This window comes from Aquila chrysaetos, chromosome 4, assembly GCF_900496995.4.
Source record: "Aquila chrysaetos chrysaetos chromosome 4, bAquChr1.4, whole genome shotgun sequence".
Lineage (NCBI taxonomy): Eukaryota > Metazoa > Chordata > Aves > Accipitriformes > Accipitridae > Aquila > Aquila chrysaetos.
Genome location: NC_044007.1, coordinates 27,642,589 through 27,669,390, shown reverse-complemented (window position 1 = coordinate 27,669,390; position 26,802 = coordinate 27,642,589). Strand labels below are relative to the sequence as shown.

The window sequence follows — 26,802 nt, the reverse complement described above, 5'->3', positions numbered from 1 at the left end:
CAGCTGAATTAGACCTCTCAGGAGTACTTAAATTATGAATTATTTTAAGCTGCTCACATGAATGGCAGTGGTCTGGGGCACGTGCTGCATAGAGGCAGCTTGGACACTAATTGGCAAGGTTTCTGAGGCTTTACAGAGACTTGTACAGATCCCTTTCATGAACACAGAATGCACAAACTTCACCATAGTCCTTCTTCAGCCATCTTTTCTAAATTCATTATTGTGTCCAGATCTGAGTTTCTTTTGACTCTCTTCCACATTTGCAAAAATATTCATAATAATACTTCCCTGTCTTACTGAAAAGATCTAGGGATAAATGCATGCACACTGTCAATGTGCTTAGGTATGGCAATAATAAGGACCATCCACATTTGCAAAAATATTTGTAATAATACTTCCCTGTCTTACTAGAAAGATCTAAGGATAAATGCATGAACACTGTCATGTGCTTAGGTATGGCAATAATGACCATGTGAGAAGCTAAAAACAATAGAAATGTAACAACTTTTTCTGTGTTGAATCAATAGATAATTGCTACATCCGTTGCTTGCTACTATGCTGATATGGAATACGTCTACAGGCTAGAAGTTGTGGGACATATTCCTGAAGGGTAATGTGGTTTTTATTAGCTTGTGGCTTTTAAATATGTTTACTTCTGAGAACAGCCTCTGAAGAGGTCAAAGTAGTTTTCTGAAATGAGAAATGGCAAAAATCTATTATGTCCGTTTCCAACCTCCTCAAATACTCTCTCAGAATTCAACCCCATGTTAACAAGGTATATCTGTATAGATATAATTGTAAAAATGCAGACTTTCTTGTACATTTTCATAGGTTTTTTATTACTTTATGGAATAAAAAGTAGATACTAAGTACCTGATGATGGCTGTTGGATGTATGACAGAAGGGCAGAGCACTCGACAAGATTATTGCAACCTGCTTTTTAAGGTTTGCCTTGGATTATTGTAGCAGAAAGGACATGCAATGAGATAAGGCTTGTAGATTACTACACTTCATTCTTCTCCACTTGCTTATATAGTAATTTTAGGAAATGTAGTTTCTAAGGAAATGTAAAGGATTTAGATATGCTTGATCTAGAAAAGATCATTCTGACCACAGATAGTGATCCATTTTTCTCCATGACCTTGAAGAGAAGTTAAAAAAAAATATTCAGTGTAATTAGCTGGAAAGAGAAATTAGATTGGGTGTCAGAGTCAATGTTCAAACTTCTTTGGCTGGTAGGGAATAACACAGCTGTTGTGTAATTTCCCTTTTGGAAATTGTAGGGTTTCCCTAAATTTCACAAAGTAGACTCTAAGTAGTCCAAGACAGCATACGTGTATGTGTGGCAGCTTGCACTCATAGAAATAAAAAAAAGGAAGTCGCTGAGAAAGAAAAATATTTTTAAGTATGTAGGGCATGCTATTACATGCTATGTATCTGAGGTTAAAACAGGATTAAGTATTGTCTTTTGATATGTGTTATGAACAGCTAAATTGTATTGGTGCAGCTTTAATCTGGAGCTTATTTTCTGTCTAACCTCACATGAGAAGATTCTGTAGTGTTGAAAAACACAAGCAGAAGCCTGGATCATTCCTATGTATTTTTAAGCACTGACCTGAAATATCTAACTGCCTTGTCAGTGGAGAGTGTTAGAAACCTTCAGAATGCACTTTGGCTCTTAGGCAGTGTGATTTGTGCTCTGGAGAGGCTGAAGTCTTTGTGTGGAGTACAGAGGCAACCTGGGGTGATGCGGTACTTAACTGGGGCATTTCATTGCAGTCCCCATTAGAAGGTCTCCATTAGATGAAATAAATGTCCACACTGTCCATAACCTACAGGAATGCTAAACTGTTTAAAAGGTTTAAATTAAACTTTACAGGAAAGCCAACTATAAAAAAGAAAAAAATATTCAGTAGAGTTTCTTTTATTGCATATTACAAAATTAGGGAATGGTTGATGATTTTATCTGTCAGTTGGGGAGCTAATTTGTAAGGATCCCTTCACAATTTCTCAAATAGAAGTTTGCAAATGGAAGACTTCATCTGAAACTGTTTCATCTTCCTGTACAAATTCTCCCTCGCAGTTCCCAACAGACCGAGATGGTATTAATCTAAAATATTGAAAAATGTCACTTCACAAATATTAAAAAAATTAGCTGTGCATGCAAAGATAGTTTGTCTTGTGTTTTCATGAATTGCAGGTTTACTGAGGCTATGTAACAGGCTTTGCAAAAAAGACTGTCTATATTTTTTGTAGGTTACCATCACCAAAAACACCACCCATGAATGTCCTGCCTGAAGTAGTCACTGAAGCTTTTGGAGTAGCACTGGTTGGTTATGTAGCGTCACTAGCTCTAGCCCAAGGCTCTGCTAAAAAGTTTAAGTACACTGTGGATGACAACCAGGTAAAGCTCTTTCTCCTTACTGTCAGTTAGTCTTGCAATTGCTTCACTCTTCTGGAAATGTATTCTAGATGAACGCCCAGTACAAAAAGGTGAGTTCCATACAGCATCCTGAAGCCTTCCAGTAATTACAGTAAACCCCAAATCTAGTCCAAATCAGCTCTGCAGTATGGCCTAATTGGTTAAGCTGCTCCTTTTGGGGAAGCACATCCTTCAGGATAATCCCATAATGCTGCATTCGGTGCAGTATTTGGGTGTTAATGCTTTTTCCAGTGCTCTAAGACAAGACAGCTTCTCCTCTGGCAGCTGAGCTCTTAAAGACCAGCTAAGAAGTTAAATCAGCCACTGACTAAAGAAACAAAGCAGTTCTAAAAATAAACCAGGTACTTATAGCCCTAGGACATATCTGATGTTATAAAATGAAGTTACACAAAGTAGAAGTCTCATTTGAAATAAAGGTTTATTTGTATAAAAGAAACAGGATGGGTTCAGAAAGTGCTGCCAAATTTACAGCCATAGGAGCTTTCCGTACAGAGTTCCACTTTACAGTAGACACGCTTAAATAAAAATGGTATGTTACTTTCTGCACTACCCCACTGCTGGTCATGGCAGGTGGGTAACTCCAAGCCAACGGGAAATCTGTGGAGAGAATAATTCAAGCACTGTGGTAAGAAATGCTCAATTTTAGATAACTGGCAATAGTGCTGTGTGATGAAAATGCTGCCCCTGCCTTTGTCTTAAGTGATCTGGGGTAAATGACGTAAGGTTGAATGAAGAACAATTGGTTTTGCAGCTGGAGGTCTATTTGAACACCCTATCTAGACGGGTCAGTCTTTCTGTCGGTTTACAACTCTTATGTCCTTGGAAAATATGGTGGGAATGTTCTTGGCTACTCAGGTCTCTAAAATATTTTTCAGAATGAATACATTGGGCCATGAATTTCTGTTGATGCTTCAGAGCCATGTTTTCTAGGGAGCAGAGGGAAAATTCTTTGAGCTTAATACAGGTCAGACTTCAGGGCGATATGCTGCATTGTCTCAAGGGCCCTAAACGGAGCACAGCAAGCTGTATGTCTTTCTGCACCTTTGGAAATCTTGTAGCTTACACAGCTTAATTACTACGGTGTTGGAAACTATGTGTAGGTCTGCATCAAATAATGGAGCAAAAGAACAAAGCCTCCATGAGAGCAGAGACTACAATGGCAGCAGGTTGGTGTAGCTGTATTGCATTCAGGGGCCAGGCCCAGGGCTCCGCATGGTGGCATGTGGGTGTGCAAGGTTGTCTGGGGAGCTTTAAGGTGGTGCTGTCCTGTGCTGTGAAGGCAAACTTATGATCAGGTGTTGCCCTGGACGGATACAATACCATTTGTGTTCTAAGCACTTGTAGCAGTGCTGAAGTCTTCTCTTACACATTGCCCTCAGCAGATGAATGAGCTCCTTGTAGTCTGGGGAAGGAGACTGGTGCTGGGTAGCCAAGTTGGGGCACTTTCACAGAAAACACTGTTCAGCTTAGGCTGCAGATACCGGGTGGCTTCTCCACTTTCTCTTCTGGAGACCTTTGTTCAGACATGTCTGCATTTTGACTGTGAATAAACACCAAATATATTTGTCATGAAAGACGGCATGCAGATAGTATGGCTACCATACTTCACTTTCACTAAAGCATGCTCTAAAAGACAAAAAATTGGTGGCTGTCTTTTTCCAGTAGAGTCATAAGCCAGAAACAACCTGGACACTGTCCAGATCCCACCATTTGAGACTCTGGCCTGTTAAAAAGCAGATGTGGATCAAGATGTAAATATTTTGGCTGAACTTCATCTTCAAAACTTAGCAATACCATTTATTCTGTGAACAAAATGTGCCTTCTGTTTTTGATGAATCTGGTTCAGGAGCTCTATCATTCAAATTAGTTCTGAGTTGTGAGAAGATATATTATGTTGGGAGATCTTTTATCATGTACATACGTGATTTTTTTCCCTTAAAAGTATGGCCATCCTTTGTCATTGCTAATATTTACATAGGGGACTCCTTTGTTGGCAAGAAGCATTGAAATGACAGAACAATAGGAAAACAACATATTCTATTTAACAACTTTGCAGGAATTTTTGGCTCATGGCCTCAGCAACGTGATTCCTTCATTTTTCTTTTGCATACCAAGTGCTGCAGCAATGGGACGGACGGCACTTTTATACAGTACGGGAGCCAAAACACAGGTAATGGGTTAGAGTGAAGTACGTAGGAGAATTAAGGCTATGATACTGCTCACTGGAACTTCTACTGATTTATCCATTGCATTTCCCTATTATTCCTTTTCTTCTATCCTGGGAAATGACTCTGCCCTGCCATTTTTCCAGTCTGCATGGAATTGCATCTGATCAGCAACTGTCTTACTAGAAAAGCTAAAGGTTCCACTTACTAATTTTTACCTGTTTCATTCATTATAAACTCTAAAGTCTGTGGCAGTAAGGAGGTTATGAGTTGTGTTTTCAGACTGCGGGAAACTACATACAAGCCCTTTCAGTTTTACGTGAATTTGTCAGTACTGTAGCAAAAGTGCCCTCTAATGGTGTTTAATGGATTTAGTGGTGCAGGCCAAACTGAAGTTTTAGAAGAAAATCAGATTTAATTTAGTGCTTCTATCTGATTTTCAAAATAGAAGGAAAGTAACCTTAAGAGATACTTGTTAAAAAAACCCAAGTAACCTCCCAACTTCTGCCTTGTGACATGATGTACTTGTCCTGTCGCTCTGTAGACGCTGAGCCCACAGAGATGACACTCAGATTTTTGAGGGTTTTTGGGGCTATTTTCTACTGTTGGAAACTAAACCCACAAGTTCTTACTGCAGTAGCTCAGAAAAGAGGGAACTGCAATTGATGAAAATGGTAGCTGTGCCCCAGCGAGGCTGTTACTTGTCCGAATTGAGCTCGTGAACAAGAGAGGTAGCAAACTGCTTATCTGTGACCTTTGCGTGTGATGCCGCAGCTGGGACACCCCTGGGGCAGCCCCCTAAGCACTGCCTCTCCCTCCTTCCTCTGAAACATCCTCACTGATGAAGTCCATCAGTGGCATCCTGCCATATACATGTTATGTCCTTTGGAGTTTGTTGCTATTGTCTTTTTGTAACCTTTGCTCTCGCCTGTGTGAAGGACATAAATTCCAAGGAAAAAGGTAACGAGGTACAACTGACAAAGCTAAGTACAGTCTATAGGTACTGTTTCTTCTTGACCATGTCCTGCAATTATTTATCATGCAGATACCACGATATTAAGAAACGATACAGGGTTGTATTTCAAAACTTTACATATTAACTACTTGCTAATTAGCCTACACAGTACTCTGAACTCAATTAATCATAATGAATAATTCATCCAATAATAATCTTTAAAAGCATTTTAATGCAAATAGTTTAGCTACCACTTTGCTATTAGCTATTTCAAATCTTTGAGTTGGATTCAATATCATACCATGTGCCCTCATCCTCACAGACATCCTCTTCTGTTACCTGTTCATGTATTGATTGTACAATTTGCAGTCATTCTTCATCATGGCTTTTCCAAGGAAGCTTTAAGGTAACCTGAAGACCTATACCTGAAGACCTATAACCTGCAGGCATGTAGGGTATCTAAGCACTTTGACTCTGGTACATGTAGGCAAAGGCCCTGATAGAAGGTTATTCATCGTATGAAATGGAAAAAGAAACCACCATAGTTTGATTTCAAGGTAGGAAATACATGGTAAAAATAACAAGTACCTTCTTGGTTTTATCCATTGGTTTCACAGTATAGCAGAGCCTGCATCCAAAAGTTAGTGTGGCCATGTGTTAGCACTATGACAGTACTTTAATAAACATAAAATTGTCTTTCCTGCCTTCTCTTTGGAAAGCAACACATCCACTTAATCCTCTACTTTTGGAGCTGTCTAGGCAGGATGAAGAGATGAGAAGAACATCACTAATAAATGTTGGTCAGATCATAGGCAAAAAGAAGAGTGAGGGGTTGCTTTGACTACATAGAGAGAAGTCAGTTTACTTTGGCATACGTCATGAAAGAAATGCAAAGAGCCTTTCAGGGGCTCAGAGCTGCCCTTTTTTCTCCCAACATCTACACCTGGGATTCAGTGATGTCATTTATTCTTCAGTGATATCTTTCCTGGGAGAAAACAGAAGTGAGGGACTGTATCTTTCAAATAGAATCAACACTTTTTTTTTTTTTTTTTGCTTTTTGGGAAGGCGGAAAGAGGGAAAAGTTCCTTGTGACTTTACCAGCAGATTTTGTGTCCCTTTTTCTGTAAACACTCTGTCTATCCTTCTTGATGGTATTTTTAAGTACACCATGGCTTTAATTTTCTACTGTTTTAACAACTTGTCTGGTTTTGTTTTTAACAACTTGTCTCTTAAAATGAAACCTAATTATTTTAGTAAAGAAACATATTATCAATATAAAAATAAAGTGAGCATCTGTCTACTTATCATCAAAAACCTTCTGTGAATCTGGACCGTATCTTAATGAGACCAGAAGTACTCTACTTTGTGAGCAGTCAGAGTGGAGTAGGAGACTGCAATTTTACTGTAGTTTTCCATCAGATTAATACCATATAATACTGTGAAGAAACATATAATTCTTAGACCATATATTTGTCTGGATTCATGTACCTGCATTAATTATAATATTTACTATATTAAAAAAAATTGTTCCTACACTTTCTAAAGTCAAGTCCACTGATAGAAATGTGAAATCATTGGAGGTTTCTGACTTAACACAATAGTTTCCTTTTAGTGTTGATCCCAGTAAAAGACATTAGAAATCTTCTCTTGTGCAAAAATGACAGCACAGTTCTCCATATGTAATTTTTGCTGAGTGCTATGACAGATCTGTTATTTAGTGCAACATAGGGTGCATGGCTATAAATATGTTACAGAATGACAGTGGGTGCTGCAAAACTTCTGGGATGAGATATTGCACGCACACGCTCTATTTAATAACCAAGTGTGTAAGTGATGTTGTGGTCTGTGTCTGTGTGCTGTCAGCAGGGTCAAGCACAGATGTTAAGATCTCTTACAATGTTTTCACTGTGGTTGGCTGAAGGTAATCACCAGAGATTAAAACTGAAATGATATGCATCTGCAATCCATAGATATGTTAATAGCTAACATCTTCAACATCTCATTCTTGGCTTTATTTACAATATTTAGTAATTAGTCCCTTTCACACATTTTAATGTATTTTTTTGTTAGACTGAATGATCTGCTTTTCTTATTTATTGTTTTAGGTGGCTTGCCTTATCTCTTGTGTATTAATTCTTGTGGTGATCTATGCAATTGGACCTATGCTGTACTGGCTGCCTATGGTACGGTACTTATCTTCTTTTTTAAAGATTATGATGTCAAACATTTTCTAATGACTTAATTTCTTTCAGGGAAAGACAGTACTACCTCTAAAACAGCTCTATTTAATTTCAACGGGAGAGAGCAGTAAGGGCACAGCAAGTCTCAAAATCATAAAATACAGAGGTGACAACATAATACTATACAGATTTTACACATATATAGTTGCTTATATAGGCTATCACATAAGTATATAAGAAAGCATTTCTCTTCTACTTACTTTTGGCACATAGTTTATGAAAAATATACATCCAGATTGCTGTGGATCTGCAAACTGACGAAGTGTGGTAGAAATTAATGAAGATCCACAATTTTTCTCCAGTTATGCATATGATGTACGACTTTTTGCTTTTTAAATAAATTTGACAAAAATGATTGTAGATAGTGATCTAAGCTTAATTACAGAAGGATTATGAGGTATTCTTATATCTCTGTCATGGAATACATCTTCTATACTAAGACTCGGTAAAGCAACGTGGTGTGTTTTCACATAAACTATATCTAGCTTTTGGTATTACATATTAATAGTTAATTTTAACTAGAGGCATGTCAAAGGTGCAAAATACAGCTCCAAAATGATCCATAATTCTGCCATGTTTGTACATGAAATTTTAACACAACTGTGTTTTAAATTTACTTTGTGCCATTGTTTACATAGTGTCACATGAAGGTTCTCACTTTTCAAACACAGATCCTTTTATAGCTAATTTTAACCATGCAAAGTAAGGACATTTGAAGAGGAGTGCACAATATGTCCTTTTTTTACTATACTGCTTTCATTCCTTCCTTTTTTTATATGGATTATATGTAAATTTTGACTGGTTGCCTGTAGGCTTTTTTTCCCATATTTTAAAAAAACTTTTCTTATGTTGCTTTCTTGATATTTTATTTCCTTTTTACTATGCTTTTTCAGCCCTCCCTACCTATGCACTGCAAGTCCATCACTTTGTACTCCATCCTTTTCGGCTCCAGATGATTTCTTCATCCATCTTCTCCCCTTTCCGATTTGGAGAGCAATAAATTATTTTGTTTGCCTCAAAGTTAATGGATTTTTTTTCCTCTAGAGGCCTTCTTTAGATGGTGAAGAAGGAGAACTAAAATTCTTCACTATGTAGAAGTTGAGTGCTGATATGCTTTTGAGTCTCCCCAGACTATGGCAGAGTGCAGTTCACCTGGTGATGCATGGAGAGTCTTGGGAAGTCCTGAAGTTTCTGTCATTTTTCTCACAATTAGGTGGCCTGTTGATTGTGTTCAGGAAAAAAAATTGGGTTTGATACTGTTACGTTTGTGTCACAAGGACACAGGTGCTTATCCCATTTTTGAAACACTAACTTTAGTTTTTTTGATAATTTAATTATAATATTGACTGCTAAATTGAAGAAAGAGCATTTGTTTTCACTACCAATTCTGCAAATAGTTTTTGTTTCTTATTTCTTTGCAGTGCGTGCTAGCAAGCATTATTGTTGTGGGCTTGAAGGGGATGCTAATGCAGTTCCGTGACTTAAAAAAATACTGGAATGTGGATAAAATAGACTGGGTAAGTGAAACTTAATCTAAGGAGGTTTTCCTGAGACCCTTTAATAAATACCTGCTAAATAAACATTAATAGTTCTGAGGCCCTAGAAGACATAAGTGCAAGCCATTATTATTAGGGTTTTTGTATACTATTGGCTTATCTTCTATCTCAGAATAACAGCATCTGTAATGTCAATTGCATTAAAAAATGGAATTTTAGCAAATGATGAAGAATCAAACCTAATTTATTGCTAAAGATGTGTATACAGACAGATCAGGTTAATCTGAGCAGATGTGTGTCTAATTTTGTATGCCTTCTCTAGCTGGTTAGCATGCTTTTGCTATTGTAGTATTATTGAAGAGATTCTGGTATCTTTGTCCTCTGGGGATATGGAATGACTGTACAGGACAAACAGAATGGGAAACACTACACATGCAGAAAGATACATGTCCTAGGGTGCTATAGGTAAATTGCCTTAACTCTCAGAAAAAGCAGACAGATGGAAAGAGACATAGCATGAAAATCTAGTTTAATGCAAAGTCTGAATAGTCTGACATACATTTGCACAGAATTCCTAGCAAATATTAAAAACGAGTCCATGTTTAGGAAGACTCCTACGTTTCTCTTCTGAGGGAGTTTTTGAATTTATTGGCCAATTAGTGGAATTAAAACCTCTAACCACTTACATAAATACATACTGACACCCCATAAAGCTTTTGGAACTTCTGTTTATGCAGTTTCAGTAAAGTGTTTCGGCCATATCCTACTTCTCTGTGGTGGCAGATATAGGTTACTGGAGGTAATATTAGACTTTGTTGAACTCAACCAGTGATTTAGTATTCTACAGCAGTAATGGTAAGTCTAGACAGAATAAACCATTTTTTTTAATAGAGTACTGGATTTCAGTATGGAAAGCAGAACTGAGTAAACAACATCAAGTTTGGCTATGTGAGATTTTTCACATTTCGTCACAGAAGATTAAAGTTATTTTTTTTATGTCATTCAGAAGAAAAGCTCTGTCTTTCATGACATCTTATGTTCTTCAAGCAGCAAAATTCTGAAAATATGTTCTACCACTTGTACTGCATTTTGTCTTCAGCTTAACCCATATTGCCACTGACACAAATGGTGGATGATGTGGATCAAGAATTATTTTGGGGACAGTGGACTTGAGAAAATTGGTAGTTATGGGAGAGAGATATAGCTTCTCTATCAGTGCATTGAGATAATAAGTAGTTAAGTTTTCCAGCAGGGTATTCTGTAATCTCACTAGACTTGATGCGTCTTCACAGATAGACTAGCCTGATTGATTTTTTTGCTTTTGTGGTTTTGGCAGAAAAGAATGGGTGAGTAGTTAGTTATTACATCTCTGACATCTGCCATTATTTCTGAGAGAGGTTGTAGAGAGTATACCATTATTCCTTAGCCTGACAGGGTAAATCATCTTGCTTTAAATAGCATAATCTAAAGCAAGGCTGTAAATGTTGATCTTACATTGCTGCCTGGTCTGAGGAGCCCCACCAAGCCCAGTGATTTGAGTAACTACACTAGTGTTGATTTTGGCCTGAAGAGATTCACCCCAGCAATTGACATCACATTGGAAATGTATCAGTTCCATTACCCAGGTTATCCAAAGTGTTTTGAAGATAGAAACTCTAACAAAACATTTGGAAACAATTAGCAGCTGTCCTTTCTGGAACTGATTCTTCGAAGGGTGTGTGTCATGTAGCATAGAAGTCAGGTTTGTTATGCTTATAGGGCTGGCAAATGATAGTGCATGGAAACGGAATATCATGGTGTTTGTTACCTTGTTCCTTCACAATTCTTTAAGCTTCTCATTGAACACAAACAGGTTGAGTAATATTTATTTGTTGATTTGTTCTCTATAAAACACAATCCTTTTAAATGTAAAAGGTATAGCTTGAAAGGTACAGCTCAGGAGTTGGACTCAATGATCCCCATGGGTCCCTTCCATCTCAGGATATTCTGTGATTCTACGAAATCTCTCCTTTCAGCTATGCATTGCTTTTACTTGCAAATTTAATGTTTAGGAACAGCTGAATTCAAAGGAGCAGCTAAGCTGACAGGCCTAAGTAGCTAATACCAAATATTATCAGCTGAATATTATTGCATATATTTGTTTTGGTTTTCTTTCAACTTGTTTTTTATCAACCATCAGTAATGTGCTGTTTTTACATCCCACCTTTCAAATCACATTCAATTTCTTTCCAGCTAGAACCCCACTGCCCTTACTCTAGAGAGCCCTTTCCTGCCATTCACAGCGTTCATATGAACTTCAAAGGTCTCTTGTTTCAGTTAAGGTCTTCTGTCAGTCCCTACACCCTCTTGGACAACTTCAACAGTTTCAGATCAATAATTGCTCTATTCTACTACATATGTTATATATATATAACTATGCATAACAGTATTTGTCCTCCCTCTGCTGCCTTCATCTTTCAGTTTCTTCCAAGGTGTTGATTCCTGTGTTATCTGTGTTTTGTACATTAACCTGAGAACAATTTGTTTTGAATTTTTACCTCTTTTTTGGGAACTACCAGGATGTTGATCTGGAATTTGTCTGTAAAAGTATCTCACTTCTCAGATCCTTAGATAAAAAGTTGATTTCCATATCCTGCCTGCAAGCTTAATTTCTTACGCAAGCCTTCTTCTTGACTAACTTGCTTTTTTTATTCTCCAGCTTGACAGTGCACTTTGATAGTATCAATAAAAAGGCCAGTGCATTTCTTGTTAGCTCATGTTTTTAAGGCTGAGCATCCCAGATAAGCTGCAGCCATTTAAGCTAGGCAAAGACTACTGCCTGGTAATGGACTGCTGAAGGAAAGTGTTCTTTTTGCTGTTAACAGGTGGACTTGAAAGTGACCAAAGATGGGGAAAAGTATTTCAGAAGGTGACGCTCTAAGTGAAAAATGACGATAGAATAAGGATTATTTTCATGAGTTAATTATATAACAGGGATTTGGGGTATTCAACAGAGAAATATTACGGCATTTAAAGAGAAAAAAAAAGTTAAAAAATTGTACAAATGACTTGGCCAGGAAATGGCCACAGATGAGACAAAGATAAGATGTATGCCTGACTTGTAAAGCAGAAAGAATGGCAACAACTTATGGTAAAAATTACACATTTCCTGCATGGTGTCATGATGTGAAAGGCAGTTATAGATGTATGAATTGTAAGTGTATGCACATATATTAATATGTAAGGGTGTAAAGAATGATACTAATTCAGCAATTAAAGTAGAACCGACAAGGAAGGCCTCATTTTCAACAAGTATCCTCCAAGATCTTGCCAATGTGAGTTTCTGAGAAACAGATCCACCACCTTGTCAGTCTATTTTGTCAAAATAGTTTGGAGGAGGGGGTCCAAGGAGGGTCTTCCATGGAATTGTGGAGCTCACTGGTGCAATTTCATGTATTTTTAGAACTTTTTAACATATTGTCCTCAGGAGGGAGATGGCCTTTTAGATTTGTTCAGGTATTCATCACACAGGGGCCCTGATTCATGAAAGGGCTAGGAGAGCTCTGAGGGCTTTGCTACATAAACAATTTCCCACAGAGTAGGAAGCCATCTCTTCTATGATAATAATTTTACATGAATGCTTCTAGCTTATGACATCCTAGGGAGATTTTCTACCTTTCCTGCATTAGTGAATAAGCTACCCTGAGTTATAGTACTTTTGCTGTAGTTAGTCTCAGTGGGGTGGGAAAGAATTTACAAATGATTAATCCATTGAAGGTATGATTGCCATATAAATTCTTTTTAAAGAATAATATTTATATCAGTCCACTTGTCTCTAAGGCAGTTTGCAAACAAATACCGTCTCAACAATTGTGTGTGGAATGCTTGTGAAAAATTATATTAAAGAGCTACCATACCACTTTACTATTAAGCAGTTCCTGCTCTATGGCTGTGGTGGTCTTCACTTCAGCACTTGAATTGTAAGCTTTGATGAGGGGTGCCCTGAGGATGTACGGACACATCAGTCATTTGTCTGCAGAAGAATGTGGAAGCATGGGCATGCTAGTCAGCCTCCTTGGAGCCAGAGCCTCCTCCAGGACCTCCAGCATCTTCCCTGCCAAGGCACTCCCTGAATGAACAGGACTTTAATAGGATTATTCTTTTGGCTATGTGCTGGTAACTGCAGCATGGGCCTCTATTTGAGCAAGTCATCACAGCCTCATGTTATAGACAGTACAGAGCTAGTCAGTCAAGTCATGTCAGGGTATGATTCATGTCTTGCTCAAGTAGGCACCAGCATAATCAGGTAGGAGTTAGATGAACTGCGTCCTAAATTCCCCTCACTCTGATAACCAAATCTCCACTGATTATGGTGGGAATCTAGACAGCTCACCCAGCTGTAGACATCTGTGCTATAGATAGTTAATGCTAAGTGAAATGAACCCTACCCATTCAGGCAATATCTGATCATCTTCTCCATTGGCAATGAAAAGGGAAGTTTATAATCTGATTTCAAAGTGGTACAGAAACATTTAGCATCACAGTACCGTAGTATTGCATTGTTTAGCCATTGGCTCAGAGAATATTCTCCCACTTCTCCTATTTATATGCTTTTTTTCCTACCAAGTTCCCACTTCAGACTCCCCTCAATGGTGGATGTGTAGACCCTATGAAATGAAAAGGTCTAGATGGAAACACACTGTCCACAGAGTTTTGGAGGCAGCTGCTATATATACACAGTCACTGTACCTCTCAGTGCTTCCGATACTTTCTGATATATGCAGGATTCAACACAAATCCACATCTTCTGCTTGTTTCTTTTCTCCCTCTTTAGATTTTTTTTTAAAATTAGTACAGTACAAGCATACTTTGAAGGTGGATTTTATTTTGACTTTTGAGAATAACATGTGCCTATAACACATTATTGCTAAGGTTTGAAAAATGATTAGATTCTATCTGTCCTGGATATATAATAGCCATCTTGTAGTAAGTTGCCAAAGAAAACTTTGATATTTTTATGACTTCTTTGTTGAACCTTGCAACAGCCCATGAATTAAAAAAATGTCTATCAGATCAACATCAGATCTTTCTACAAGATTGATGCTACCCTACCTAAAAAAGTACTGACTCCAGGCCAATACAAAGCACGGAATGGGTGATTGACAAATGAGAATATGATTGTTTTGGCTCATCCTCTACAACAATGGCAGTCTCTGGTTACAGTTAAGATGTAAGACACTAGGCTGCTAAACAGGCACTCAACTAGCTTTCTCAGTACTCAGCAGTACTTAAACATTTTTGGCTTTGACTCTTTCTATGGAGACTTTGTATGGGGTTTTCATGTTTTCTGTTTTCTTCTGAGACAGAAGAATTTTGCAGGTCTTGCAGTAGTGATTTAGTTAGATGTGATGAGGTTCAGGTCTGCAGCTGAAGTGGATTGCTTGATCTCAGGTGTTGTCAAGGGTTCAGCCTCATCAGGATGGGCTAATTCTTGATCCTGCCTGACTTTCAGGTTTGTAGTACTTCTGTTAGCCCTTTCATGTCCAGCGAGCTCCTTTATAAATACATATTGGATTTGTAAATCTTAGTTACTTTCTTACTGATTAATCAGAACTCAATGTTTGTTGCTCATAGAGGTATTCTTTGCAAATATATACACAATTTGTATAAGATGTCATTTTAAATTATAGCTGGAGACTGAGCACTGTTTGAAAGAATGAACTACCTCTTTATCTAGCAGCTGTGCTGTTGAAGAGACTGTAAAACCTTTTGCGGTAGTTTAGAATTTTGAAGATGAGGGAGGAAAAGTTTTCTCAGTAGAGTCACGTAACACTCTGCCCTCTGCGAAGCACAAATTAGTATGGTATGACTTACATTTTATAATTCATAAAATAATAGTTCTGAAATCTGCTCGAGCAAAATTCCTGTGGTTAGGCTGAAAGTATTCTATTGTCTCTGGCTTTCCTGACCTAAGTCAAAGCATCAGAAAGGATAATTTTAACACTGATTGTGCCATTGTAATGTGATCTGTTCCTCTGCAAACATTAACAAGAAGAAATGTAATTGTTGAAACAGGCACCTGTGGAGATCAGTATATCCAGAGGACTGAAAAGACTTTCCATTCTTCTTTAACACTTTTGATTTAAAGATTAGGTGGCAGTCTTTGCAAAGGCTCCTTCAAGGAAAGAAATATGTGCTGACATTAAGTTGGTATAAGAAATCAAATAATTTGTACTTTTGTCCTTTTAATTGTTAAATCTGGGTATCTCTCAACCACATACATAATTGTAGAATGGAAATATAAGCAATCATTTCTGTTTAGAAAATAATTAAGAAAAAATCTGAAATGTTAAAATTTTTTTTTAATATTTTAAATGCCTTTTCAGAGTGACTTTTGTTTCAGATACGCTCCTTTGTATTTTTTTAAATTGCATTTAAAATGAATCCAGTTTTATTAATCAAATATTGAAAGATGGGGAAGTAATCTGAAATCTCACCATTTCCATGTGAAGAAATTCATTCCCCAATAATTTTTATTTGTTATAGAGTTAGTTTAGTCAGCTGTACTCTGATAAATGCCACTTTTAATTAACCTCCTTGCAAATTATAATTCCCGCTTACAGAATTAGTGGGAGAACTCTCTATGTGATCTTTAAGGTACCTCATTGTGTAAAAGGAAAGGAGGATTTTAAATGTGTGCAGTGAAGGTGACAAAAACTTGCAATGTGAAAAATAAAATACAGGTTTTACAAAACAACTGATTTCATTCTGAACTATGCATTTAGCGCAACTACATATGCTATTTTAAGAACCTCTGTGAGCATTGGGATGAGTAGTGCCATGTCATATGTGTTCTCCCATGGGGAGGCATTTTTTAAATTGTTAATTCAGTCTTCAATATTTGCCAGTTCAAAGATCCAAGTGTTCACCTCTGAGAAACTGTCCTAGTTTTAAAAATCTTTATTTCTGATTCATAAAATGCACATTGTTACAAAAATTAAAACTAATCACCTCTTTCTGTTTCCCTCCTTAAAGAGCATATGGGTTAGTACCTACGTGTTTACAATATGCTTTGCTGCTAACGTGGGACTGTTGTATGGCGTTGTCTGCACTATAGTAATTGTGATTTTCCGCTTTCCCAGGTGAGAAACAATTTATTGAAATGTTCTAGCAGCACATCGTTATGTCCTCTTTCTGGCATATTGCTTCACAGTCAGGATAGACATACAGGATACTAAATTTAACAATGAAACTTCAGTTTTTTAGTTGCAGAAAATTACAAGATAAGACAATTTAAAAGGAAAAGTCACACCTGTGCATTTACTGTAGGCTAAGGATCTCTAAAACATTCCATAGTATGGCATTGTTTTGTCATTTCTCTTAGTATTAGACATCTGTATGACTCATTAGATGAAGGTAGCATAAGATCAACAGTAAGATCAATAATATAATTTTTTTTCCATTAGATATTTATTTGCTCCTTAAGGAGAAAGTATGACTGACAAGCCTTAGTAACTAAGCACCTTTATAAACTCCTAGATACCATGTTGCACAGGAGTTGATAGTTGATATTTGCACTGCTAATATATATTAAACATAACTGCACAACTATTCTAATGTCTAATGAAAGGTATAAATACTGTGTATGAATCAGAAAAGCCAGGACAAAGAAACTACGGGAGACACAAATTCATATATTCTTTTGTATATATTACAGTTGCTACATTGGATCATGAGTAAAGGAAAATATCAGCTGAGGTTCACGATCATTTTGTGCTACAAAACTAATGCATAGCTCACCATTCCTGGAAATGACTTGCTGCTTGCAGGCAGTTGTTTGCATGAACACTGAATCCCACTGGAATTAAGCACAATATAGGCAGGTCAATTTAATGTGTGTTAAAGTTAATGGTGTTAACCATTTGTGCATAGCTCTGTTCTCATACAATAAGTTGCAGAACCAGCGTGAAGATAGCTCAAAATTGAAAGGCAATTACAAATTATGGAACATGTTTTCTACTTGAATCAATCAGTACCTTTTTGATAACCTTCTGCTATTCAGCAATCTAAAATTTCGTTAAATTCTAGTAAAGGAAAGGCAAGTTTTCATGTTGTTTATACCCTGTGCCTGGATGTCTGAGGTTCTCAACAGCAGAAAGGGAGGGATATCTGACACAAAAGAGCATGATCCTCTGTTTTCTGATCCAACAGAGACCTCAGTCTGAACCTGCACTAATTAAAGTAAATAAGACTCTTCCCAGTGATTTCTGTGGTCTTCAGTCAGGTTGCACATGATTGCCTATTCAATCTGAAGGCACTGAACAAGCTAATAGCCTTAAAATCTGTACTGCGCAGATGAGGTTAGCAAGAGAACATGTCGTAAGCCATCCAGTCGTGGGCAAAAGCGTCAGCAAAAGTGAAGCAAGAAAAATACCGTAGACAATTTATTGTGAAGTTTCTGTTCAGATGCCAGAGCATTGGATGTGGTACATGTTATGTATCAGAATGTATTAAAACCAGCAGCAGCTACAGCCCGATTTATGCAAACAGCAGAGAACAGCTGACTTTTGCAAGCCTCATTTAGCCAACCCCAGTACCTGCAAATACTCCTTGCACATTGACGCATCTATTCGATGTTTGTATTCTGGGATTATTTCCATTGCCTAGCTTTAGGCACAGAGCTCAGATGATAGCTAATTTCATAGTCGTCTTGTTTTGCAGTTAAATGTGTTCCTGCAAATGATGTATTGAAGCAGAAGGTCCTACGCTGAGCTGCCTTTTCAAGCCAACTTTCTATTTCCACTGACTGTGTAGAGAGCGTAGGGATACTGGCTTTCCCAGTTAAGTCCCCCACTTTCATAGTTACAGTGCAATGTTCTGCTTCATCATACAAAGATGTGCCAATTTTAATGACAAATAAAACAACCTTAGTTTTTATGACCCATAGCTAGTTTTTTTCCTTTCCTTACAATATGATTTTGCAGGTAAAAAGTATTAATTAAACCTTTGTACTTCTTAAGCTGTAGATTATATATTAGCTACCTTGACTTGAGAATAGTCTTTGGCCAGCTACAAAACAGTAATGAAACTTAAAATTAAGATTTTATTTACCAAAAATGTCCATTATTCATATTTTCAAAGTGATATAATTTTAAAATGTGCTTTTTACTCTTTAACTACATCATTATCACAAAAAATAAGCTCTATATGCATGAAAATACGTACAGATTGCATCGTCACAACTTTAAACTTCTCTGCTGTAGTTTTGGGGTGTGTGTCTTCCTGTTTCTGTTCAAGACTACTAATGATTTGCCTTACAGATTTTCTCTGTGTATTGATTACAGAGCAAAGACACTGAATTTGAAAAATGTGAAAGAAGTGGAATATAAATACAAAACAGAAGATAATTGTGTAAGTTAAGTTATCTTTTATGTGTGTCTGTGTGTTTGTTCCACTAATTCAGTTTTGTTAGTTTTCTCTACTTGGTTACCAGATTGTAATCAGTGAGTCAATGGAACATTTTTACGATATGACCACTTGAAATCTAAAGCCAGTATGACGTAATAAACACAAACCTAGTCTGGGCATCAGAAATTGGAATATTTTCCTGGTTCTGCTGCTGGTCTGCAAAGTGAAGTTAGGCAAGTCCTCTTAGATCTGTCTATCTTAGTTTATTTGTTACATTTAAGTTAGGAATTGCTCTTTGTAAAAGTTTCCTAAGTCTAAGGAAACTTCTTGGCAGCAAGGGCCATCTGCGCAGACAATAGCTGTCTCTATATTCTTATCAGATTTCCTCATTTCCTGAAAGTTCTTTGATATTCTTATCATCCACGATCTCTTTTCTGACCCCTTTTCTTCCACCAGCCCCTTATGATCGGACTGTCCCAGAGGACACCGTGTGAGGCTGGGGAAAGAGGGACAGCAGCATGAAGTTGTCAGAGAGTATTTCACACATCTCACCTGTACTCAAACAAGGGTACCCTCACGTGAAAAATGGATGGAAGAATCTCTCCCAAAGACTGTGCTTTTGAAATTTGGCTTCTTACAAACTTAAACCCACTAGTCAGAGATTTTAATTCTTTCAGTTATTTTCACTGTAATTATCATGAAGTTGCTTGTGGTCAGGTCTATGGTAAGAAGAGAAGGGTAATGACCCAGAGAGGTGAACTCCCTCCTCCAAGATGAAATGGTAGGTCAGCAGCCGAGAAGGTAGGACCATGTGTCCTTTCAGCACTGAGTCCCCTCACTAGCACGTCCTGCCTTCTCCACTGTGGCAGTTTCTACTATGCCCTCTTTCCTTTCCTAATGCTTATGAAGGGTCTTACGTATCAGTAAGCACCATGCTCAGCAGTTATTACCTCACCATTAAGAAGCTCTCCTCTAAAGAATTTATTTTTTCTGGCAAATGTTTTCCATCAGAGCTATCTTGGGCTCAAAATCTGGACTTGGCTCAGGAACGTTTACTGTTTTGGCATGCTGAACAATGCTGGAATGTGAAAGGTACATGAGAATAGGGAGGACTCTGAAATGTGAATTAAAAACACTGCTGTTGAGGCTGGCCCAGCTGTCAATTATTATATCACATTTCATTCTTAAGAAAAATTTTGGAGTAACTTTGTCAGAGATGGGTAACCAAAATTTGGTTTGCCTGCTTTTTTCTGTATCAGTTCATAAAATATTTTGGACAAATCCTTATGCGTCTGTTTTCTTAAGCGAACTGCTCCCCTGCTTTTTTTCCTTAATCATTAAGATTAACGCCGTTAACCAAGTAATAACAAACTAGTGTCTGCAGACAGTGGGGAAAATAACATTTTGTTAAGAAAGCAAATTGCTCAAGAGCTTATTACACAAAACAAAGAAGGAAAATATTTTTAAGATTTAGAAAAATGCCTTTAATTGAATTTAGAGTCACTGGTTTGCAGCAGGCATTTAGGGTAATTTTTAATGTATGAATGTTAGACTGATCCAAGTTCCCCTGGTAAATAACAGCTTAGACATAAACAACAGGACCTTAAAACATGAAAATATGCAAGCTTAATGATCTACCCTGCCATTAAGGTCTGTGGATTTATAGGGGTTATTTCATCAATAGGAGAAAAGACACTTTAATATGGAAAAAATCAAGAGGCTATTTAGAAGCTTATGTGAAACACATTGCATCATAGGCATTCACTGAACTGAACTCTTACCCAAGCATAAACAGTGCTGTACAGAGTGCACGGGGCAATTGCTGGTATCCTTCTAAGTGACAGTGGGGATAGGCCACCTGAGATAATTTTCTTTCTTTCTTAGCAAGGACACAACAAAGAGGAAGTCCATTTTTCTCGGAACAGTTCTTATTAACAAAGGAGCTAGAACCAAACCACAGCCAGGAATAACCGAGCCAAATTTGGCACAATTGTCCTTGCCCATCCTGGACAAAAGATTATACCTAAGTCTGCCATCTGCTTGATCTGGCCTTATGATCTGAGCCTTTCAAGTTTTCCACCTTGTATTTTTGGAAGCTTATTAGCTTTTTGATCATCACAGGCTTTGATCTTTGCACATTAGTCTTCCTTTTTTCTTAATTTTTGTCTTCCACTTTGCCAGTCCTGGTATGGTACCAAAGTACCAACTTGTCTCCAAACCAAGCTGAGTGTAGCATAGTTTTTATGGGAATCTGTGGGATGTCATAGTATTCTCTATTCAAGCACATATTGCCCTCTGTTTTGCCCTTATTTTAGAGCTTTCTTTTGTATAATCTTAGCCATTTTAATAGCCAGTTAGGCTTTGCCACTTGACTGACCAAGGTTTGTTGGTGATGTGATATTTACCACAATCACATTCATAGGTAAATTGTGCAAAGTCCCTACACATAGTCTGGGGTTCATTGCCTCAGTTTTGGCTGTTTAAAATGTTTCCTTAGTCTGTATGATGGTTGCTGCGGTGGTGTCTGAGAGATCGTCTGGTTCCCAGAAGTCTGAATAACAGTCTACAATAAGGAGGTAGTTTGTGTGGTTTGTGGTGAAGATTTCCATTCCTGTTTTGCTTGAAGGCTGTTGGGAAAACTGCGTATCTTCAATGCAATCCCACGCTTTTTTGAACTACTTAAAAAATGGTCTGTGTCAGCTCCACTTACTTTTGTTTGAGCGTGACCTTGTTACATGTCTCTGACTTTTGTTAGGAAGAAGAGAGGCTTTCTGAACCTGTATTCTCTTGGGAATTCTTAGTTTTTACTTCCTGTTACCCATTGTCACAAGTAATTAATTTTTGAGAGCTGATACTCACATAAATCAGGTATTTTATTTCAGTAGTAAATGGATATTTTCTGTATCCAGACCCCTTTTTGCACTTAGTAATAGGATACTTTATTGCATACAGCACTTTTGTGGACTGAAATCCTTTTTGAGAACTTCTTGGAAACAGATGTGTTGATCTGCCATCATGGTCTGCTGAGTCTTAATTCTACCTAACTACAAAACCAATATTTCAGCTGAGCGTGTGATTGTTGATATCCAATATATTTATATAGAAATATTAATTTTCATACTGGCTTTTGAAGGTGTTTTATAAGTCCACCTTGAGAATGAGAGAAATAGTGCCTGTTTTGTGGGAAATGTTCCCCACTGGTACGTGGAGATTTCTGAGCTTTATCTGGTGTCCTTCAGAAATCGTTCTGCTGTGTAACATCTTTTGAGCTACACAGTTTCATTGAAGGTACCTGGTGAACTGGTTGAAACTTATTCAAGGAAGTGCAGGGACAGGATTGGGGGTGGCTGATGGTACTCTTAGAGATTATTGTGTTGGTTGTAGATATGTTCTGGCAGAGTTTTAAATGTATAACTCAAGCTTGGTCTGGATCCACTAAGTATTTCCACAGAGAAATAACCTCTTGTACTAGAGTCATCTTCAGATGACTGAGATGAATATTTTCAGCATTCCCCAAACCACCTGCAGTGTTTGCCCCAAAACCTTGTGTACTATTTCCAATACATGTGTTTGTCTAATAAAAGATATTCCCTGTCTGCAAACCTTGTCTTGCCTATGTTTGGGGATCCTACCTATTGAAACAGTGCTACTATTATTTGCCAGGTAATATTTCTTAGTATAATGCATGGTGATGAATATGATTTTTCTTTCATGCTAACTTGAATTAAGGATAATTTTCCTTATATGTTACTTATATTTCGTTTTTTACTTCAGTTGTGTGTGAAGACTGATCAAGACAGTTATCTGTTAAATCCTTCTCACAGGTTCTCAATCACATTCTCAATAGGTTGATTTACAGGAATTTTCAGGATTTTTAAAGAAATTAGTTTGGTTTTTAGTCTTCCAACCTAAGATAACCTTTTCAGCATAATGTTTATTTCATTCCACAGGAATCATTAAAACAGGTAAAGATAGTTTCAGTCAACAACCCGTTAGTCTTTCTGAATGCCAGAAAATTTCACGCTGACCTGATAAAGATAATCCAAAAGGATAGCACAAGCAGCCAGGCATGTGAAGATGTAAACAAGGTAGGATGTGCTATATGCTTCAGTAATCATGGTGGCAGTGTTGAAGATCATGATTGCTTTCCTTGCATTTCTTAGAGAATGCAATCAGATACTGAAACAGATATAAAAAGGTAATATTGCAAATGATTAATTTAGAATAGAATAAAGTTAATCCTTATCTTCATCAGATTCAATATGAATTATTTTCGTATTATTACTTGAAAAGAATATCTCTACTATTTCTGCATATGATCCTGTAAGACACATTAAAACACTGATTCAAAACTCTTCAAAATTTCTGGCAGAACTTACATAACCTCAACTAATATAAGGTTGTGATTTTAAAAAGACAATGAGTAGCTACAAGTCTACTTGAATAAAATGTGATTTTTTTTTCCTGGAGATGAGTCCATGAGAGATAGACATTTCTGTTTCTAACTATAAATTCCAGGAGAATTAAGAAGAAGGTACAAACTGGCTAAAGTTTTTCTCAAAGATAGTGTTTCTTTTTCATTTTCTACACTGATTGTATTGGAAAAATAAACAGTGTACAAATTATACATAACGCAGTTTTGGAGAAAATCTCCAGAAGTATAGTATTTTTTGAGTTTATCTGCACATAACTACTGCAACTTCCTACAACACTCCCTAAAAGGGAAAAAAGAAATCTTATTATTTTTCTATCATTACAGTGAAGTCATTCCAATACCATACAATGCTTACTGTAGGGAATTTCATCCAGTTTAGCAAATTGGGCTGAGACAATCACAGCCATTTCTTAGATGGGTTGTTAAGACAGTGTTCAACAGCGTGTGTCTTCCACCTCTGCTGCCTCTTGCCAAAGAGCTGTGCTACCCGTACCTACTTTGATGAGTGGCTTCCCCTCGTTGTTCAGAAATTCAGCTCAGAAACTGTGCTGCCTTTTTCCCTTGGTCCTGCTAGACTAACTGATTTGGATTAATATGATAACAAACCCCCAAACAGAGAGAAATTACTTAGGATTTGCATGGAATTAATTTATGAGTTAACTTAATAAGTGTAAAAGTTAATAAGTTAATTTAATAAGTTAATTTAAAAGTTACTTAGGAGGGAGATTTTATCCTTTGTCTCTTATGTAAGGTACTTGAAAGTACAGCTGCCTGAAATACCGTGCATAAATTTTATTTTGTGGAATAAAGGTCTTTCTGTAGCACATAATGGGAGTGAAAAAAATTGCACTTTGGATTTTGTTTCTGTGCTCTATTTCTGGTTTTAATTCATGTTTCTACTGAGAACTTAACATTCATATTGAAATAATTATAAAAAAATTCTCCAGATAAAGGTAATTCTTTAATAAATTTACATGTCAAAAAAGTTCTCACTAAAATATTAGTGTAACAGATGAGGTTGCAGCAAGTAGAAAATTAATCAAAAGTTAATCTTATGAAATCAGTGACTATAATTTATCTTTTCAAGAACATCTTTCCCATCTTTTGACCACTTCTTAACCAACCCCTGCTTCCCCCAAAACATCATGTTTATAATATGCTTTCAAGTGGATCCAAACATGACAGAGGTTGAGTCATCTAAAAAGAAGAGCAAAGTATCAGTTTGGTATAACTTTAGAAGAATACTGAGAGACATACTCAGCAAATACTATACATCCAACAGGCTGTTCATAGAAAATGATTTTGGAGAGAAGGAGTTAACTTTGATATTGAGAAACAGAATTCTTATGTATTGCATTGATTTTCTCTGGTTACTATGCATTGGACTAGTTTTCCTTGGTATGTTAATGGTTGTTGGTTTTATTTCAGTGTGAGCAGAACACATTGCTCTGTTCATTTTCCAATGGAAGTTGTCATGGTGAGTTTATTATCTTTAAATGATATAAAAACCAAGATGGATGTAAGTGTGCAAAATGGCTGAACACTTTTCTATTTATTTCTAGGTGAAGTCAAGTTGTCTGGAAACTAATATTTTCAGTTAGACCAAACATTCAATGAAGCATGAGTGCTAAACAGTGTTAAACTCTGTTAACCTTGGCCTAGCAAGTGCTATTTTTATTCTGTTCTTGACTGACTTTTTAAGATTTCAAAAGCAGGGAACCCATGAAAATACCTTTTCTGCAGGAGTCCCTGCTTATTTCACAGGAACCACTGTGTGCTTACTGAGACAGGTAGGCAGTAAGGGGAACCACTTCCCGCGTTACTGTCTGGATTGGTCTTCAGACAAATGACTAGGAGGCTGTTTTGCTAATCTCTGGTCTTGGTTTTTTGCATTTACAGTGGGACTTGAATATTAGTATGCAAAAGTAAAAATAAGATTAGAGCCATGTTAAATCTTTGAGATCTTTAAAGCCACTTAGGTGAAAATCTCAGAAAATGTCAACTGAATTATCACAATGGCCACCAATATTGTACAGTATACCAATACAGTATAGAATAAAGAAGAAAACCTAAGGGTTTGTTTTCAATTAAGGATTAAGCTGGCTAATTCCACTCTTCCCACATTTTATAACACTTAAATCAAAACAGAGCACATGCATTCCCATGGGAGAGCTGCAGCAACCTTTTGCAGAAGATACTTTATACAGATGACTTCATTGTAGATGGAATTAAAACACTGTGTTTATTTAAAACACTTATAAGCATTAAGGCCACAGTAGAGAATCTGATTTGGAGGCTGTTGTCTGAATGCTTACATTTATTAACTAGACTCATGACATTTTTATGATACTACAGTGTTTAGTTTACTTGGGGGTGACAGAGTGCTTTGCTGTAACACATAGCAATATAATGATAATGGCTACTGAAGACTATACAGCGCTATGCGGTAAAATACTAAAAGAGTGCACAGCACCCTATGTGTGAGAAGATCTTGCCAGTACGTATTTCAGTATTCTTTTAGATGAACTGGTTTCTCATGTTACAGAAATGACAGACAGCGCAAGACCTCTTTTCTGGTTGTTTAAGTCCTGACTTGAGGACTTAAATGCTCTGTTGTTCCTTGTACAAACCAGTCTATGGTGACTGTTCATGGGGGGTTTAAAATAAAAAACAGAGAGAAAAAAGAAAAATCCTTATAAAAGAAAAACAAAATGTGGGGCTTAAATTTTCAGGAAAAGGGGAGCAGGAGGATATAAACCTTAATCCTTATGGCAGTCGTCCTGGAAAGCATGGCAACTTACATCTTTGTCAAAATCTTTCCTTTCTCCCTCTGGGGAAAACTGATTTGCCATTGGTCTGTATCAGCACCACATTAAACAGCTGCTGTTGCCCTTGCCACTGGTTCAGAGAGGGAGCAGGTCTGTAGCTACCCCCTCCATTTAGAAACCAGGCAGCCTCTACTGCAATGCACGATGCCAGCTGGGTGGGAAGGTAGCAGGAGTAGGTAACAGGGAGAAAGACTAAGTTCTTTTGGTTTGGAGGCAGAGGAGGTGTGTAGAAATGATGACAGTGAGCAGCCTAGGAGGTCTCGTATATCCTTTCTGGGTTTCCATTATAGTAATGTCAGGCAGGAGGTTTCCTTTAAAATTCTGTATTTTTGTTTAGTATATATCTATTAATGTACGATGGACAGTACAAAGACAGTAAATCTCTGGAGGTGCAAGTCCAAAAGGCTCTGGCTCTCGGACTACTGTCAGAAAGGAATTAACACCATTATAAATCTATACCATGGGGAAATTCCAAGTCCTCTCAAAACTTTAAAATATTTACCTCAGCTCCGTCAAAAACATTTAGCTTAACCCATCTTTACATTCAGAATTCCTTTCCTCTGTACTTTTTTTTTAGTTTTGTGCATTATGATAACTAACATTTGTTCACAGAGTAAAGTAAATAAGATGTGTGTTATTTTCTGGTTTTCACTTTATGGAAGCCAGGAATCATTTATCTAGATGCTAGTACAGGATGTATTTAGTACAGAGTGTGCTTAGTTTAAGCACAAGATGGCCTGAGGTTGAAGAATGAATATAAGACCTTCACAATTCTTACCAACATCTTTTTTTCTCCAGCATCAATATGCAATAGTATATAAAAAATTTACCAAACAAAAAATAGCAGAGTAAA

General features: G+C 37.1%; 1 protein-coding gene across 7 annotated transcripts in view; it reads left to right on the top strand.

The window, feature by feature from the left end:
• The window catches only part of SLC26A7 (solute carrier family 26 member 7), a 70,726-nt gene that overhangs the window by 36,298 nt on the left and 7,626 nt on the right, over nt 1-26,802 (top strand). For 5 of the 7 annotated variants that reach the window (XM_030012774.1, XM_030012773.1, XM_030012776.1 and 2 more), the window contains 9 exons: nt 528-610; nt 2,257-2,404; nt 4,500-4,613; nt 7,669-7,746; nt 9,225-9,320; nt 16,314-16,420; nt 18,599-18,689; nt 22,637-22,774; nt 24,550-24,598. In XM_030012774.1, the coding sequence (XP_029868634.1) occupies nt 528-610; nt 2,257-2,404; nt 4,500-4,613; nt 7,669-7,746; nt 9,225-9,320; nt 16,314-16,420; nt 18,599-18,689; nt 22,637-22,774; nt 24,550-24,598 (904 nt within the window). The remainder of the gene's footprint in view (nt 1-527; nt 611-2,256; nt 2,405-4,499; nt 4,614-7,668; nt 7,747-9,224; nt 9,321-16,313; nt 16,421-18,598; nt 18,690-22,636; nt 22,775-24,549; nt 24,599-26,802) is intronic. The other 2 variants (XM_030012779.1, XM_030012777.1) reach the window with 1 other exon arrangement.